General features: G+C 38.3%; 1 protein-coding gene across 1 annotated transcript in view; it reads left to right on the forward strand.

Annotated features, from left to right (window-relative positions):
* SBF2 (SET binding factor 2) overlaps positions 1 to 18321 on the forward strand; it is a 589674-nt gene that overhangs the window by 350825 nt on the left and 220528 nt on the right. The window contains exons 8-13 of the mRNA XM_050757377.1: positions 6974 to 7106; positions 8351 to 8459; positions 11358 to 11471; positions 15272 to 15349; positions 16200 to 16313; positions 17077 to 17205. Coding sequence (XP_050613334.1) covers positions 6974 to 7106; positions 8351 to 8459; positions 11358 to 11471; positions 15272 to 15349; positions 16200 to 16313; positions 17077 to 17205 — 677 coding nt within the window. The remainder of the gene's footprint in view (positions 1 to 6973; positions 7107 to 8350; positions 8460 to 11357; positions 11472 to 15271; positions 15350 to 16199; positions 16314 to 17076; positions 17206 to 18321) is intronic.

The following is an 18321-nucleotide window of genomic DNA, read 5'->3' on the forward strand; positions in this document are numbered from 1 at the left end:
ACCAATCCAAATGCCCATCAGTGATAGACTGGATAAAGAAATGTGGCACATATACACCATGGAATACTATACAGCCATAAAAAAAGGTTGAGTTCATGTCCTTTGCAGGGACATGGATGAAGCTGGAAACCATCATTCTCAGCAAACTAACACAGGAACAGATAACCAAACACCGCATGTTCTCACTCTTAAGTGGGGGTTGAACAATGCGAGCACATGGACACAGAGAGGGGAACATCACACACCTGGGCCTGTCGGGGGATAGGGGAGGGATAGCATTACGAGAAATACCTAATATAGATGACAGTTTGATGGGTGCAGCAAACCACCATGGCATAAGCATACCTATTTGGCAAACCTGCACATTCTGCACATGTATCCTAGAACTTTAATAAATAAAAATATATAGAAAGTAATAATTTTAACTGTTTTGCAGTTGTAACATTTTTAAATGTTATATATGACAGTAGGAACATATCCAGACCTCTGGATTAATGATACAGTCCATGGGCAGTTCATTCTTGTGTGTGGTTTCCTTGAGGCATAAGATTGCAGTTGGAAAAGGGATGTCTGCCCTGGAGGAAAGGTTAACTGAGCCCCTAGACTAAATAAAATATTTCTTCCCAAAAGGGGTATGGGACATTCTAGCATCACTAAAAACAAGTGAGAAAAGACAGTTCCCCCAGATAGGCAGCACAAAGGAGGAGTAAACCTCCTGGTTATGGGCACTACATTTATCCCCATTATCTGGCAGGATTTGGAGGATAATTGCCCAGGAAAAGACGTAAGCATTGAGTAGGCTACTCCAGTGTCCAAAAGAAAACTTATAGTCCTACCTGCCACATCCAAAGCATTCCTTGGCTCTGTCCCTTCAATAGTGATGTTTGATCTGGGAGCCAGCTGGATTGTAGGCCACTTCAGCTCAAGGTCAGGGATTCTCTCCCAGGAGCCCTCCAGCCCTCAGGGCAGTCCTATTCCCAGTTGCCAGGTTTGTGGTGGAGGGGGGCAAGCCATGCAAGGCTTTTTCCCATCTGTCCCATTGATGCAGTTGGCCTTCCAGTGGCCTGGCTTCTTATACCAATGGCGATTATTTGGGAAGATATTCCTAGGGCAAATTGGAGGGAGCTGGTGGACTTCTAAGACAGCCAATAGTTGGAGCTGCCACTTTTCCATTTGCCTTTCCTTTTCCTGAGCCCTTTCTTCTTCCTCTTGGTCCTTGTTGTAAAAGACCAAGGCAACTGTTTTGAGAATGTCAGGCATAGGGGTATTGGGGTCCAATGGTAGCTTTTGGAGTTTGCTCTGAATATCTGGGGTTGCCTGAGTTAGGAAATGGTCCTGTAGGACCAGTTGCCCTTCTGATGTCTCTGGGTCTAGGTTAGTATGTTTCACTAGGGCCTCTTGTAGCCTCTCTGGGAAAGTGATGGGGTTTTCAAGACGACCTTGATCTGTTAAGGCCAATGTATTATAGTTCACAGCCTTTGTTCTGCTAGCTTTTATCCCTCCTACCAGGCAGAGGAACATGTGGTTTCTTCCCCATATACCTCCCTGGGTATTGTAATCCCACTTAGAGTTAACCTGGGGAACTGTGATGGCTCCTACAGGGTAGCCACCAGGGTCAGTCATACGCATTGGATTTCCAAATTGTTGGGCCACCTCCGTAATGGAACCACTTTCTCCCTTAGACAGAATTTGCCCTAGTATGACTGAGAAATCCCTCCAAGTGAGTTCAAATGTTAATCCCAGTTTACAGAACCCTTTGATGTATTTGTCAGGGTCCTCCATAAACTCCCCTAGTTCTACTGTAATTTGGCTCAGGCCTTACATAGTGAATGGAGTCTGGGCTCTAGTGGGTACACTGGGGTTACTGGCCTCTTGAAGGGGGCGTGACCTAAGAGGGTGGTATCCAGATGATAGCCCTGGATATGGAGGGGCTACGGGCCTGGGAGACTAGAATATAATGAGGTAGAAGGGGCAGTGGGGTTTGAGCTGTCATCTTTTGCCCTTCTGGGGCTTGAAACCAGGGTATACCCAATAAGGAGTGTCCCGAACCAACCAGAGGGGGCTGTCTGACTATGGCAGCTATCATCACTAGATCCATTTTACAAGCCCAACAAAGGTCAGGGTTGTTTTACAGGGCTATGAAGGCCTGTACATAGGGGATTTCTATCCATATTCCCTGCTGGTGGCAAAGTAAATCTAGTTGATAGATTATGTTAATATTTTGGTTTTCTGTCCAAGATTCCTGGTCTTGGAGCACAGTTGTATTCAACTCAGGCTGTGTTACAGAAAAACATTAGCCTTTTCCTTTATAGGGTTTTGGAGTCAAACTTTTCCCAGTTCTTGAGAATGCATCTGAGGGTTGTGTCCTGTGATATGAAGATGGAATTACCCACCTGTGAAGAGAGAATAGACGAGAAAAAAAGAAAAAAAGTGTCTTCTCTTCCTATTATCCTGAATAGGACGCCCCCCATTTGTCCTTAGGGTTCTGGAATGAGTTGATCTTACCGTGTACCCTTAACTTCGGTACCCTCTTTTCACAGAAGAGATACCAGAGTGAACAGAGAGCCCTCTCCTGTTCATCCGTGGGGTTCCGGAATGAACTGGTCTTACTATTTACCCCTAACCTTGCCTTCATCTCTGTTCTAATGATAATCTGTTAACTTGGGACCAGCCTCCGTCTCTGTCCTATGGGTCTCTTGTGCCGGCGGCCTTGCGCCATCCTATATTCTTGCCTCCATGACCTTACAGTGACTCTCACTTGGAGCATTCTAGCAACAAAATGATTATCCCTTTTCTCAGATTCCCATTTCCCTTGTTCTCTAACTAGACAAGAAACCTGTTTTTCAGCTAACTGCTGCAAGGGGGCTGAACTTCCCTCCCTTCAAATATGACCTTGAAGATCTTGATGAATATTGAGAAAGGCATGGAAGTGATTAGAGAAATGGAAGCTCCAGGAGGAAGTAGGAAGAAGCCAGAGGAATAATCATGGAAACCTTTCTTAGGCTTCCAAAAACAACATCCCTTAGATTTGAGAGGGCAACATTTATTTGTCTTCTTAACATAAAGTAGTAACCTCTGGAGGACTTAGGGCTTGATGTAAGAATTCACAAATGGCAAAGGAAGAATTTCCCCTCCTCCCGAAGGGGTGCTAACTCAAAAAAAGCAGGTAGATGGGGTCCTTAAAGGGCTAGAATGAGGCCCTATGCGGGCAGGAAACTACTTCAGAAGCCACCGGAAAACTCAGCCCTGGACCGTAACAGGAATGAAAAGCATATGGTAAGTCATAAGGAGCTGACTGGGGATCCAATTAGTGTCTGTCCTAGTAGTGTGCCAACAGACAGAGGAAGGATTAGAAGTCATCTGAGCTGGCAGGGTAAAAACTAGTATAAGTCTCGAGATATCCACAAGGGAGCCCATGTTTTTGCTGCTGCGCAAATTCTGCAAGAGCTGAGGGTGTACCAATAACTGTTACATGGCATGCAAAGTGAAAGCAAAAGAGGCTAACTTGCCTCGAGGTGGACAGTCTGAAGGGTGTACAAGGCCATTTCAGAATACACACAGAAAACGGGAGAATAGGTGGTGTGGGTTTTTGGGAAAGAGCCAATTTTAGTTGAAAAAGCAGAGGAAACCCCAGACATTGCACAGTTTTAGGCTTTAGCCTTACCACTCTCATGAGCCTCTTGTCTAGGAGAACCTTTGTGTCTCAGGTCAAGGATCTTACCTGTGAAGGACTCCAAAGTCCTTCCTACCCCTGTGAGCTACCCATCAGCAGGAGCTGAGAGATGAGCTTGGGGAACAGAGCCACTGTGGCAGAGAATTGTTCTGGGGGGTGGTTAGTAAGCCGGAGAATGAAAAGAGCAAACAAAACTGTGTACAAGGGTTAAACACCTCCAGCCAAAGAAGGTGAGGCATAGAGACGTCTTACCACTGTGGAAGCATATTCGAATCACGTGGCACCAAAGTATGTTAATATTAGGGAATGTATCCAAGCCACAGCACCAAAGTATGTTACCAGCAGCAAATCCATACAGGTCTGCAGCAACCTCAATTCTTGCTTCCTCAGAAGAAAGAATTCAACCAAGGAGCATAAGGCAGAGTGAGAGACCAAGGCAAAGTTTTAGAGCAGGAGCGAAAGTTTATTTAAAAGCATTAGAGCAGGAATGAAGGGAAGTAAAGTATACTTGGAAGAGGGCCAAGCAGACAACTTGAGAGATTAAGTGCACTGTTAGAGCTTTGACTCGGGATTTTATATGTTGTCATGTGTTCAGGGTCTTGCATCTCTCCTCCTTGGATTCTTCCCTTGGGGTGGGCACTCCACATGCACAAAGACCTGTCAGCATTTGGTAGGGGTCACATGTGCCATGTGTTTACTGGAGTTGTACACATGCTCACTGGAGGCATTCTTCCTTTACCAGTCCAAATGTTCCTAGAGGGTCATATACCAGTTAAACTCTGCCATTTTGCCTCTTAGTGCACAGGCATGAGCCCACTCTCCAACTCCTGAGATTTTATCAGGAAGCTGCTGATCACCAGTTTCAGATGTTTCTGTCTATTGGAAGATTGCCTTTCCCTGGCATCAGCTATGACCAATTATTATTTTAGAGAGACAGTTTAATAATCACCTGATCATCACCTGATGGTTGCCTGACATTCTTGGTGGTGGCGTGGGAGTGAAGGGGTCCTCTCCTTCCCTGCTCATGTCTGGCTAGCCACCTGCTGAAAAATGAGACATCAATCAATATGCATAAAATGTACATTGGTTCGGTCTGGAAAGGCGGGACAACTCAAAGCAGGGGAGGGGGCTTCCAGGTCATAGGTATATAAGAGACAAAAGGTTGCATTCTTTTGAGTCTCTGATTAGCCTTTTACTGAATACACAATTTACATGTGAGTGGCAGATAGAGGAATAGTCACTTAAGTCTTAGTCTGGCTTAGTGAAATAATAGGGCAGAGGAAGCAATCAGATACACATTTGTCTCATAGGAGTACAGGGATGACTTTGATGACTTTGAGTTTTGTCTGTCCTTTGTCCACAAGGAATTTCCTTGTGGGCAAATTGTGAGGGAGGTATGGGACGTATGTAGCTTTTTTTTTTTTTTTTTTTTTTGAGACAGAGTCTTGCTCTGTTGCCCAGGCTGGAGTGCAATGGTGCAACCTCGGCTCACTGCAACCTCTGTCTCCTGGGTTCAAGCAATTCTCCTGCCCCCGCCTCCCGAGTAGCTGAGGTTACAGGCATCTGCTACCACACTGATTTTTATATATTTAGTAGAGACAAGGTTTCACCATGTTGGCCAGGCAGGTCTTAAACTCCTTACCTCAAGTGATCCACCTGCCTCGGCCTCCCAAAGTGCTGGGATTACAGGTGTGAGCCACCACATCCAGCCTTTTTTTTTTTTTTTTAAATCTTTGTAGCTATCTTATTTAGGAATAAAATAGGAGGTAGATTTTCCTGGTGCAGTTTCTAGCTTGACTTCCCTTTGGCTTGGTGGTTTGGGGATCCTGAGATTTATTTTGTTTTCACAACTATATCATTATTGTATGCCTTACTACCCTCACTCAGTATTATACTTGGGAGAGTTAGTCATGATGATACATATAATGCTAGCTCATTCATTTCCACTGTTGTTCAAGTGTACCAAAACCTTAGTGGGTTTTTAAAATTCATGTGAAATCCACAAGAATGTATTTTGTAAAATTTGTAGCATTTATTCTTGTGGATTTAATATGAATTTTTTAAACCACTTGAAAATGTATTTAGATTTCTTTAGTCATTATATCATTTTTTTCCTTTATTCTAGAAACTATCTGGAGGGTAGATTTGAAGGGAATAAGGACTGGATTAGGAAAATCACTTATGAAACTATTACATTAATCAAAATGAGCGAAGATTAAAATCTGAACTAAAGATTCTGATGTATCACATGGGATAAGTTGGAAATGATAAGAGGGAATAGCAATTAATAATAGACTAAGGAAATTTGCAAGTCACATGAAGAAATAAGCTATGATAAAGGGACAATATAGTATTTTACCTTGAGAAAACAAATGGGGACTCTTGCTTTACTGGATCTGTATGATTAAAGTTGAAGTGATATAAAGAAAGATAATTTGGTTCAGTAATAAACAGGAGAAAATAAGAAATTATGTATTTATTTAACTTCAATGTCATAAGTATGTATGTTGTATTTTCTGGAGTTGCCACTAAAAAAATAGAAAAAGAGTTTATAAATACCATACTAACAGAGGGGATGAAAGAAGAGACAGGAGAAATCGAAAAGAAAGAAAAAAGAGAAGATAGAATAAAAAGCGTAAAATAAGATACCACATATATCTCTATATATTAGTGTATATCTCAATAATTACAATAAGTATAGATGGATTAAGTGAACTAGTTAAAAGACAAAGGTTGTCAGACTAAAATATTTCAGTTACAGACAGTCTCTGATTTATGTTCAATTTAAGATTTTTCAACTTTACAATGGGTTTATTAGGACATAACCCCATCATTAAATTGCAGAGCATTTGTGCATGCTGTTTACAAGAAGTAGAGAAAGGTTGAAATTAAAAGATGGGAAAAGATATAGTAGGCAAATTTCAACAACAACAAAGCTGGTGTGGTATTAGTAACGTCAGACAAATAGATTCTGCAAGGGTTAGTTTTTAGAACAATGCTAGCATTCTAAAACAGGAACCTCAATACAGGCCTTAGAGATGAAATTGAAAAGAAGGTAATAGTGTATTTCCAAACAACTAATATGTTCAATGAGTATTACGTGATTTGAAGAATAAAGGCAAAACTGAAAGTTTGGGAAAACAAATACTCATAGATTACATGGAATTTACAGTTTAACCAAGTATTTTCCTTCAGAGTCCAAAATTACTGGCTTTTGCTTTCCGTGTATACTGTCTATGATTGTTGACAACACATATAAAATTAAATGCATTTGGTAAGTCCTTGCTCTTATGTTTTCAGGAATTCAGAATGTCCTCAGCCTCTTTTGTGCAGTCCTCACAGAAAATAAGGTTCTCTTCCATTCTGCAAGTTTCCAGAGACTTAGCGATGCTTGTAGAGCCCTGGAATCTTTAATGTTTCCTCTTAAATATAGGTGAGGTTTTCATTTGTTAATTTTATTTATTCCTAAACTACATATCACTTATTGTCGATAAGTCATAATGTTATGGCACAATGGTTTTGAACCACATAGGGGTATTTCACAAAGTTATGCTGTTACATGAGTCATAGTTTTGATAAAATCTAGTCTAGAATTTGAGACTTTCCAAGTTGTCCATTACTGAATGTTGATTAGTGTAAAAATACTTAATTTGAATAGTATTGTCAGCAACTTTTAATTGTCTTTTAACACATTTGGCATAAATGTCTAGTCAGTGCTATTTGATATTAAAGAATTATTAATTTTTAGAAGTTATAATGGTAGAGATTCTATTAATAAAAAGCTCTTATCTTTCTTAGATACCCACTGAAGTATTTATGGGTAAACAATGTGACATCCGGGATTTGCTCGAAAATAATACAGTAGAGAAGAGAAAAAAAGTGGGTAGAGATATATACGTAGCCGTGCATTGGTAATTCTCAAAATTGACAATTACTGCAGGGCTTCATTATAATTTTTTCCTCTGTTTTTTTATGGGATATGTTAAAAAAATTTTCCTAATAAAAACTTAAAAAACAAAACAGTGATGCCTAATAGTGCTATAACTAGAATAGCATACCTCTAATATACTGTTTAATCAACTGATAATCTAACATCTAGGAAATTAGTTCATATAAACTAGATAAAATTTTAGACTCCAGAATTTCTTTAAAAAATATTTTTAAATTTAGGTACTTTTCTTAACTTTTTAGATAAGATAGAGAATTATTGGTCCTGGTTTTTTGTTTTTGTTTTTGTTTTTGCCATTCTTATTGAATGCAAAAATCAAATATAGACAGTGGAATTTGAGTGCTTATTTTATATAGACAAATCATTGCCTCATATTGAGAGGGGAGGCCCTATCAGAGAGTCAGTGTTACTGTCTAATGTCGGGTTTCTATGTAAGGAAAAATGCTTTCAAACAATATTAGAAGACCTAAAGAGACTGCTTGCCTAGAAGAAACAAAGGTTAAGGAAGCAGGCTTGGATTCCATTCACTTTATGTCTTATATCTTATTGTATTTTTCACATGAAGATTTTTAAATCATTTTTTCCAAAATTTTAGTATTAAAAAGCATGAAAACATTATTGATAATTTCTAAACCTAAGTAATATGCAACTTATACAGCATAAGGATGAAAGAAAATATGTTTATGTTAAAGAAAAATATATGTGATACGTATTTTTATTCTTTCCAGTTATCCTTATATCCCTATTCTCCCAGCTCAGCTACTGGAAGTTCTGAGTTCCCCAACACCTTTCATTATTGGAGTACATTCTGTCTTTAAAACTGATATCCACGAACTTGTAAGTATTCATCTTTAAAGTTTCCAGTTATTGAGTCCAGAAGTTTATCATATTACTTTGGGTCCTATAACATTTCAACTAATCACTATTTTCAGATCTGTAGCATTTCCAGTAGAAAAGATTGGATAGAAGAAAAATATCATTGAAAAGTCTGTATATTAATTTTGCCATATACAAGTATAGGAGGTTTTATAAAGGAATTTATTAATATTTTTAAATATCCCTCTTTTGGTGCATTGTTTATCTTTATTATTCATCTTACATATGACAAAAGATAAATTAATCTAATATTCTATTTATACTTTTGATATTAGTGCATAATTGATTTATATTTTGAAGTGAGACCTGTCTTTTTTTTTTTTTTTTTTTTTTTTTTTTTTTTTTTTTTGAGACGGAGTCTCACTCTGTCGCCCGGGCTGGAGTACAGTGGCCGGATCTCAGCTCATTGCAAGCTCCGCCTCCCGGGTTTACGTCATTCTCCTGCCTCAGCCTCCCGAGTAGCTGGGACTACAGGCGCCCGCCACCTCGCCCGGCTAGTTTTTTGTATTTTTTTAGTAGAGACGGGGTTTCACTGTGTTAGCCAGGATGGTCTCGATCTCCTGGCCTCGTGATCCACCCGTCTCGGCCTCCCAAAGTGCTGGGATTACAGGCTTGAGCCACCGCGCCCGGCCGAGACCTGTCTTGATACCAAATTGCTGATAACTAACAAAGCAGAAAGCATATTCAAAAGAGTGAAGAGTTTTAGTAGAACACAAGTTTGATATGAGCTTCCACCAAAGTTTTGTATTCTTAATGCCATATGAATAGGAATACTGAAGAAGGAAAAGTATACTCTACATTCAAGCCAGTTCTGGAATAATTCATTTAGTTCTGTGTATCACTCTTCATGAGGGACTGTAACAAAATAAAGCTTATCAGAAAAGGACATCCAGGATTATCAAGTCTTTAGAAACTATATTCTGTAAAGGCCTAAGGAAATTTTCTCAGGTAATAAGCTGATACTATTTCACAGGTAAAGATAAGTATTTAAGTTACTGTCATAGAAGAAGGGTTGAGATTCATTTTTTGTAACTCTAAAAGGCTGAAATAGAATCGGTGGATAAAGTGGCTATAGAAACGGATTTCTGCCCATTAAAAGTATTTCCAACAATTAGAACTGCCCGGTTATAGAATGGATTTCCTTATGTGAGATGAGGAGTGTACTCTCAAGCACTGTAAGTAGAGTGTAAGGAAAAGATTATGTGACACTTTACAGGGAGTCTGAGAGAAATTCTTTACTGTAAAATTAGGCTGCATAACGTCTGTGTTCCACAGATCCCTAAGATTTTGTAATTCTGCTTCTGTTTTAGTTTTAAATGCCAGCAACTAAGTAATTACAGTTGTAACCAAATCAGAGGTATCATTTAAAGTAACAAAATATTATTCAACATTATAAACAGGACTTTCATTCGTATAGTCATCATTCTTTCTAACTTTAGGTGTTGACACTTAGTTCCTATTTAATTTTGGTATCACCATATAAAAATATGTATAAATCAATAAACATTCAATAAAACCTAATTAATACTAATTAGAAGCATACCCACCTGGTTTGTAGGTAATTTTATTTCTTCTAAATGGAAACAGTCACTGGAGGCCGGGCATGGTGGCCCACACCTGAAATCCCAACACTTTGGGAGGCCAAGGCAGGCAGATCACCTGAGGTCAGGAGTTTGAGACCACCCTGGCCAACATAGAGAAACCCCGCCTCTACTAAAACTACAAAAAATTAGCTGGGCTTGGTGACGCATGCCTCTAATCCCAGCTACTCAGGAGGCTAAGGCAGGAGAATCGCTTGAACCTGAGAGGTGGAGGTTGCAATGAGTCAAGATTGCACCACTACACTCCAGCCTGGGTAAGATTGCACCACTACACTCCAGCCTGGGTAAGACTCCGTCTCAAAAATACATACATACAAACATACATACATACACATATACATACGTACATACATACAGTTACTGGAGATAGGACAAACCAAGTGTTGCCAAATAAATAAATAAAAACAGTCGCTGGAGGTAGGACAAACCAAGTGTTGCCAAATGCAAATTTCTTAAAATCGTAATGAATAAATTAGAATGAATTATATTGTCAATATAACAGCTTCACTCATCTTGGCTGTTTTCTCTTACATTTTTATGTAAGTTATTTTTAAATAGACTTTTGTAAAATGCTAAAAATCAGATTTTTCTAAGTGGCTAAACAGTACCCTTTTGATGTATACTAATTGCTTTGTTAATTCTTGTAATAAATACTAATTTGTTTAGAATATTACTAAACTACTTGAATAAAGTGTCTGAAATGCAATCCTCTGTGCTTGCTGCAGCCGCATATACAGTAAAATCAGAACAAAAGGCAATGGCTGAAACAAAATAGTGTCATTGAACACTCATGCAGCAGTCCATAGACATGTTCCATTATGCCAGACCAATCTGCTCTATGAAGTCATTCAAGATCCAAGCTTCCATCCTTCTTGTTTCTCCAACAGAATCCTCCCAGGCATTGTCATCATGTGTATGCTTGAAGGCTGGTTTGCTGTCAGTTTATAATTTTAGTCTAAGGGAAAAGGAAAGACAGCATAGGAGAGCTTTACATATCCCCTCTCTTGAAGGACAGGAATATGTCACTTCTCATGTTTTATTGGCAGAATCTAAGCCACATGCCACATCTAATTTCAAAGGAAGCTGGGAAACACAGTGTTGCTGGGAACTTGTTAGCCCAAAATTGTACTACTATGGACAAACAAGTGTCTCTTCTACATGTGATTCTTCTCATTTTGAATTAGTCAAGGGAAAAATAATTTGCTTAACAACAAATGTATTTCCGTAATTATAGGTTAATTTTTTTTATCTCTTTCAGTTAGATGTAATCATAGCAGATTTGGATGGAGGCACTATTAAAATTCCTGAATGTATTCACCTCTCTTCTCTCCCAGAACCACTTCTACATCAGACGCAATCAGCTCTTTCTTTGGTATGACATGTTTTTGTAATAGTAACTTTCTCTTTATTTAAATCTGAAGCTAAGATAGCTGAAATTGAAAATGTTTGTCAATACAGTTTGTTACTTTAAAGAGAGCTATATGTTGGAAACATGACCATATTCTTTTATAGTATTTAGAATTATTCATTTACTAGGTAGTTATCTAAAACATATATTTTGGATCCTAACTGAATATTTGTTCTACATTGCTTCCTTCATTCAGCGTACAGGACCTAGTACTGTCCTAGGTATTGGAAATTCACCTGTGAAAACAAGGCTCTGCCTTGAAATCCCTGATTCCCCTAAGATCCCCCATTAGGTGTTGGCTTCTCTTCTCTAGCCTCCCTATTGGCATCTCATTCCTCTTTGGTACCTACAAAACACTGTAATATTGTCTTGCCAATACTTTCAGGTTATTACAGAAAGATGTGTCTTATTGATACATAAAATGTCCAACATTCCACTCTAAATGCCATATGAATAGAAATACCAAAGAAGGAGAAGTATACACTACATTCAAGCCAAGTAAAGCTTTAAAACATCTTGTGGCTTCAGTTTTTCTCATTGAAACAGATTGAATTTTTTTTGCAGTTATTTTATCTTAGCTGAATTTCGAAAACATGGTATTTTGTTTTACTGATAGCATTTTAGGTGCTTATCATCAGAAAATTGAAGTGTAGAAATTCTGCATTCCTTTTCAACACATTACTAGAACTAAGGCCTTCATATTCTACTTTAAGAATATTTTATTCTGGGCTATTTAAAACATTTTTTCCCTCTTAAATAGAAACTTAGAAGCCTAGGATAACCAGGAGGGATTTTATTCTCAGAAAACTTTCAATTTTGTGTTAGTCTTTTTTGGTGTCATAGTGGTATCTGTGAAATGGGAACAGTTAGAGAATCTACTAAAAATACAAAAATTAGCTGGGCATGGTGGCACATGCCTGTAATCCCAGCTACTCAGGAGGCTGACGCAGGAGAATAGCGTGAACCTGGGAAGCAGAGGTTGCAGTGAGCCGAGATTGCGCCACTGCACTCCAGCCTGAGTAACAGAGCTAGACTCCCATCTCAAAAACCAAAACAAGGCCGGGCACAGTGGCTCATGCCTGTAATGCCAGCACTTTGGGAGGCTGAGGCGGGCAGATTACCTGAGGTCAGGAGTTCAGGATCAGCCTGGGCAACACTGTGAAACCCCGTCTCCACTAAAAATACAAAATTAGCCAGGCGTGGTGACACATGCCTGTAATCCCAGCTACTCAGGAGGCTGAGGCAGGAGAACCGCTTGAACCTGGGAGGTGGAGGATGCGGTGAGCCGAGATCGCGCCATTGCTCTCCAGCCTGGGCAACAAGAGTAAATCTCCATCTCACCAAAAAAAGAAAAAAGAAAAAAAAGGAGTTGATTTAAAGACAATTTAAAGAAAAATCTTGACTATATAATTGCATAGATGGTATATGTATATATAGCAAAAGCTGAGAAGGTAGTATTTGAATGACTGAAGAAAGTTTAATGTTTCTAGAATTCCTATAGGGATTAAATCTTATGTGTGGTTACTTACTAGTGATATGAATAGTTATTTAGGGGTTAAGTACCAAAATTAACAAAGAGTAAGATTGTACTTCTTATGGTCCTGGTAAGGGTTCTGCTGCCTACTCGTATACCTAAACCTGCAACACCTGTGCCACCAAATTTGATCAATATGTAAAATTCCTTTTTGGTAAAACTGAGTATACATATTGTTATAGTTACTAAGCACAATGGTGGATTAGGTACTACTTACTGTTCCGTGAATAAGAAATAGGAGCATAGGGCCGGCTGTGGTGGCTCACACCTGTAATCCCAGCACTTTGGAAGGCTGAGGTGGGTGGATCATCTGAGGTCAGGAGTTCGAGACCAACCTGACCAACATGGCAAAATCCCATTGCTACCAAAAAAAAAGACAAAAAATTAGCCAGCTGTGGTGGTGTACACCTGTAATCCTAGCTGCTCAGGAGGCTGAGACAGGAGGCTCGCTTGAACCCAGGAGGCGGAGGTTGCCGTGAGCCGAGATCATGCCATTGCACTCCAGCCTGGGCAACAAGAGCGAAACTCCGTCTCAAAAAAAAAAAAAAAAAAAAAAAAAAAGAAAAAAAGAAATAGGAGCATAATGTATTGTCAAACTAGGACCAAAAAGAAACTACATTTCATGGATGATTGGGAACATCAACACACAAGCATATAAGCTTTGTTTCATTAGTAAATAATTATAATCAAATGGCAACACTATACTTAAACTGTGTAATAACAATGGATTATTTTATAGACACCAAGATATTTTGTGCTGTGCTTGTGATTCAATGACTTGAACTGCCAATATTTTAGTGTTGTCTTTAAGTGTTGTTTTGAGTCTTTTGGTCTGTTCTCAGCATACCATCAAAAATCTTAGTATTTGAAAATGATTCTGCAAGGAGAAAATTTGCTACATACTGATACAATTTCATCTTCTCTGTGTAAGTCCTATACAGGCCCTTCTTTCACAGCTGCTCCCCAACCTGCTTTCCTTCAAAGCTTAACTCAAATGTTACTTTATTTTTTGTTTAGTTTTCCCTAAGTTGAATTAATTATGCTTTACATTTCACATATTGCACTTTATATATTTTAGCACTTTTGTGACATGGTTTTATACTTTTACCTGTTTAGACTGCAAAGTTCAAAATCTTATTTTCTTTCTCCTCAGTAATTTTTTTTTTTTTTTTTTTGAGACAGAGTCTTGTTCTGTCGCCCAGGCTGGAGTGCAGTGGTGCAATCTCAGCTCACTGCAACCTCCGTCTCCCAGGTTCAAGCTATTCTGCTTCAGCCTCCCAAGTAGCTGGGACTACAGGCATGTGCCACCATGCTGAGCTAATTTTTGTATTTTCACTAGAGACAGGATTTCACCATGTTGGCCCGGCTGGTCTCGAATTCCTAACCTCAAGTGATCCACCCACCTTGCCCTCCCAAAGTGCTGGGATTACAGGCATGAGCCACTGCACCTGGCCTCTCCTCAGTAATTTTTCATTACACTTAGAACATAAAAACAAGCAGCTGTTTTTAAAAATTCAGCTATATAGATTATTCCCTTACCAGACATGACTACTATTTTATAGTTTAGTGTATTTTTTTTCAGAACTTTTCATTCTCATTTCTCTCTCTCTCTCTCTCTCTCTATATATATATATATACCTATGTAGATTTAGGGTTTATTTTGTTTTATTTTCAATAATTAATTTCAAATAAATTAGACCATACTATGTGTATTTTTCTAGAACATGTTTCAACTGAATATTTTGTCTTGGAGATCTTTCTACAGTGGTACATATAGAACTACCCCAGCTAGGCTGGGCGCGGTGGCTCAAGCCTGTAATCCCAGCACTTTGGGAGGCCGAGACGGGTGAATCACGAGTTCAGGAGATCGAGACCATCCTGGCTAACACGGTGAAACCCCGTCTCTACTAAAATACAAAAAAAATTAGCCGGGCGAGGTGGCGGGCGCCTGTACTCCCAGCTACTCGGGAGGCTGAGGCAGGAGAATGGCGTGAACCCGGGAGGTGGGGCTTGCAGTGAGCTGAGATCCGGCCACTGCACTCCAGCCTGGGCAACGGAGCCAGACTCTGTCTCAAAAAAAAAAAAAAAAAAAGAACTACCCCAGCTAATTGAATTGTATTAATGGAGGGAATATATTATAATTCATATGCTGACATTTTCATCTTAATGTCCCAATAATAGATTTCATTGATATTAAGATATTTTACATAACAAAACTTTTTTGCTTTAGATTTTACACCCAGATTTGGAAGTAGCAGATCATGCTTTTCCTCCTCCACGAACAGCTTTATCCCACTCAAAAATGCTGGTAAGAAGTTTAATATTTACATTTAATGCTGTTGAAGAGTGCTGTTCTTTTATTTGTAGGGTTTTTAAAGAAGCTAAGTGAAGTTAGAGTTAGATGGACAGCAGAGTAAAAAGTGCCCAAAACTAGAAATTAAGAGACTTGCCACTGACTGTCCTTATGTCCTTCTCAAGGAGGAGGCACAGGGAAGCACACTGGGCAACAGGCCACTAGGGCTAAGACTGTTGCCCTGAGGAGGCATGAGTTAAGTGTAGGACAGAAAATCAGAGCCTAGATTATAGCCTGGAAAACTGTGCCAAGCATCAAATTGAAACAGCCAGGCAAGGATTAAAAACAGAAGAGATGCTTACAAAAATGGATATAAAGAATGTGGGTTATAGGAGAGAATCAAGTTTGAAGAGTGTGTGGATGGAAATAGTTCCAATTAGAAGCCATAGAAGGTTATATATATAACAGAGGCCCCTTTTTTATTTTGCTCAGTGCATTTCTTAGCAGGGGGTTTTGTAACCAATAAGGAACCTCAGGGGGCTGAACACATATACTTAAGCATTCTTGACCTTCATTTCCTGATCAATTAAGTAAGGCATTGACTAACAGAATCTGTCAGTTTTCTTACAGTTCTAAACTGTGATTCCAATAAAAGCTGGATTAAATACAATCTTAAGAGTTTTTTCTTCTTATATTTGTCTTATATTTGGTTGTGACTGTAATTGTTTTGGTGCATATAAAAATCAAAGGACTTGGGATATATGCCAAATGTCCTTGGGATATATGAAAAGGTCACCTTTTTGACTTGATATTTCATTTGTTTTTAAAAAGTTAAATTACCTAACCTTTCTTCTTATATTTTTAGGATAAAGAGGTGCGAGCAGTTTTCCTTAGATTATTTGCACAACTCTTCCAAGGATATAGATCCTGCCTGCAACTTATAAGAATTCATGCAGAGCCAGTAATACATTTCCACAAAGTAAGATACAGAGTACTGTATTGTGTCTGTCCAAGAAATATATTCTAATTTAATAAAACTACTTGATTTTTTTTTCCTAGCCATTTATTTTGACCTTGATTTATCAAATGTGATTATTTAAAATCTCTATGTGGTTAGATATTGGTTCTTAATAATAATACGGAACTCACATACTGTCTTAGAATATGTTAACTTTAAATCAATTTTTCTTTTTTTTTTTTTTTTTGAGACGGAGTCTGGCTCTGTCTCCCAGGCTGGAATGCAGTGGCCGGATCTCAACTCACTGCAAGCTCCGCCTCCCGGTCCACGCCATTCTCCTGCCTCAGCCTCCCGAGTAGCTGGGACTACAGGCGCCCGCCACCTCACCTGGCTAGTTTTTTTTGTATTTTTTACTAGAGACGGGGTTTCACCGTGTTAGCCAGGATGGTCTCGATCTCCTGACCTCATGATCCACCCGTCTCAGCCTCCCAAAGTGCTGGGATTACAGGCTTGAGCCACCGTGCCCGGCCAAATCAATTTTTCTTTTAAAATTGAATGTTAATTTCTGATTTCTTCTCCTAACATGGAGACAGATTCATTTTTATTCTTTTCAATATATGTAGTATTTCAGAATAACTCCCTTTGAGAGAAAGTATTTTATGACAACACATATTTATACATGAAGGGATTTATATAGGCCTTGCTCTTTTTATTGTATTTTTGTTTTGACCATTTGTCCATTACCAAGTGATAAATTATTATTTCACGTTTTCTTTTTTCACAGACAGCATTCTTGGGGCAGCGTGGTTTGGTCGAGAATGATTTCCTCACTAAAGTACTCAATGGAATGGCATTTGCAGGTTTTGTTTCAGAAAGAGGTCCTCCTTATAGATCTTGTGATCTCTTTGATGAGGTATAGTTCTTATTAAATGAAGGCATTATTTATAGACATAATTAGACTAGTAGTTAAAAGCAAAAAGTAACATTTTTCATATTTATATAGTCATATATAAATCAGGTATTAATCCCAATGTTATTTATTATGCTTATCAAATCTCGATATTTTAATGTGGATTATAAAAATTTACCAAAAAAATTATAAGATGCCTTGAAAGTACATATAATTTTTGAACAACTGAATTTTAATTAATTGAACAATGTACACTACTCAGGTGATGGGTGCACCAAAATCTCAGAATTCACCACTATATAATTCATCCATGTAACCGAAAACCACTCATACTCCAAAAACTATTCATATTTTAAACTATTATATTTTAAAAAATAGTTGATTAAAATCTTTTTGAAAAGGTAACAGTGATTGTATAAATAGAACTCTTATTTTTAAAGGCCCTAATACAGTAATTCTTTTGTCAGTGTTATAGGGAGAAAGCTCTAATTTGAAGCTAAGATAGCTGAAATTACTTCAAACTGGAGTTACATTTGGTCTATCAGAATCATAGAGCCATAGTTTAAGTTTGTGGCATTCTCACTAATCAATTTTCAACTCTTCTCTACCTGTCTTAGGAGACATTAAATATATGGAAAACAGATTTCTGTCTCTGTCTTCAAGGAATTAGCCATATAAAGGGAGAAATAGGGCAGATGTGACTCAAAATAAGAATGCTATTTGCATTTATTGTGCTCTTTTTTAAAAGCACCTTTCCATTTATCATTTAACTCTATATTCACAGCAGCCCACTCTGGTGGGTAGAACAAGAATATTATTCTCATTTCAATTTTTGAAAGAGTACTGTATTAGAACCAAAAATCTAAAAAGTTTCTTGATATCTATAAAAAAACCACATTCCTAGATCCCAGGATATTGGAGAATCGTGATAGTGGTCATGTTTTGCCTCTGGTGATTTTCTTTTATATAGGGAAGGTAGGAATGAAGGTCTTAAATATCTTTGGTTCAGAGGAGAAGGATCTTTTTTTTTTTTAAAGATAGTGAAGTATTCACAGGTAAGAATTTTTAAAGAAGAGGCACATGTTTTAGTTCTGTGTAGAATATGTTTACTGCATCAGA

The sequence above is a fragment of the Macaca thibetana genome, chromosome 14 (assembly GCF_024542745.1).
Source record: "Macaca thibetana thibetana isolate TM-01 chromosome 14, ASM2454274v1, whole genome shotgun sequence".
NCBI classification, from domain to species: domain Eukaryota; kingdom Metazoa; phylum Chordata; class Mammalia; order Primates; family Cercopithecidae; genus Macaca; species Macaca thibetana.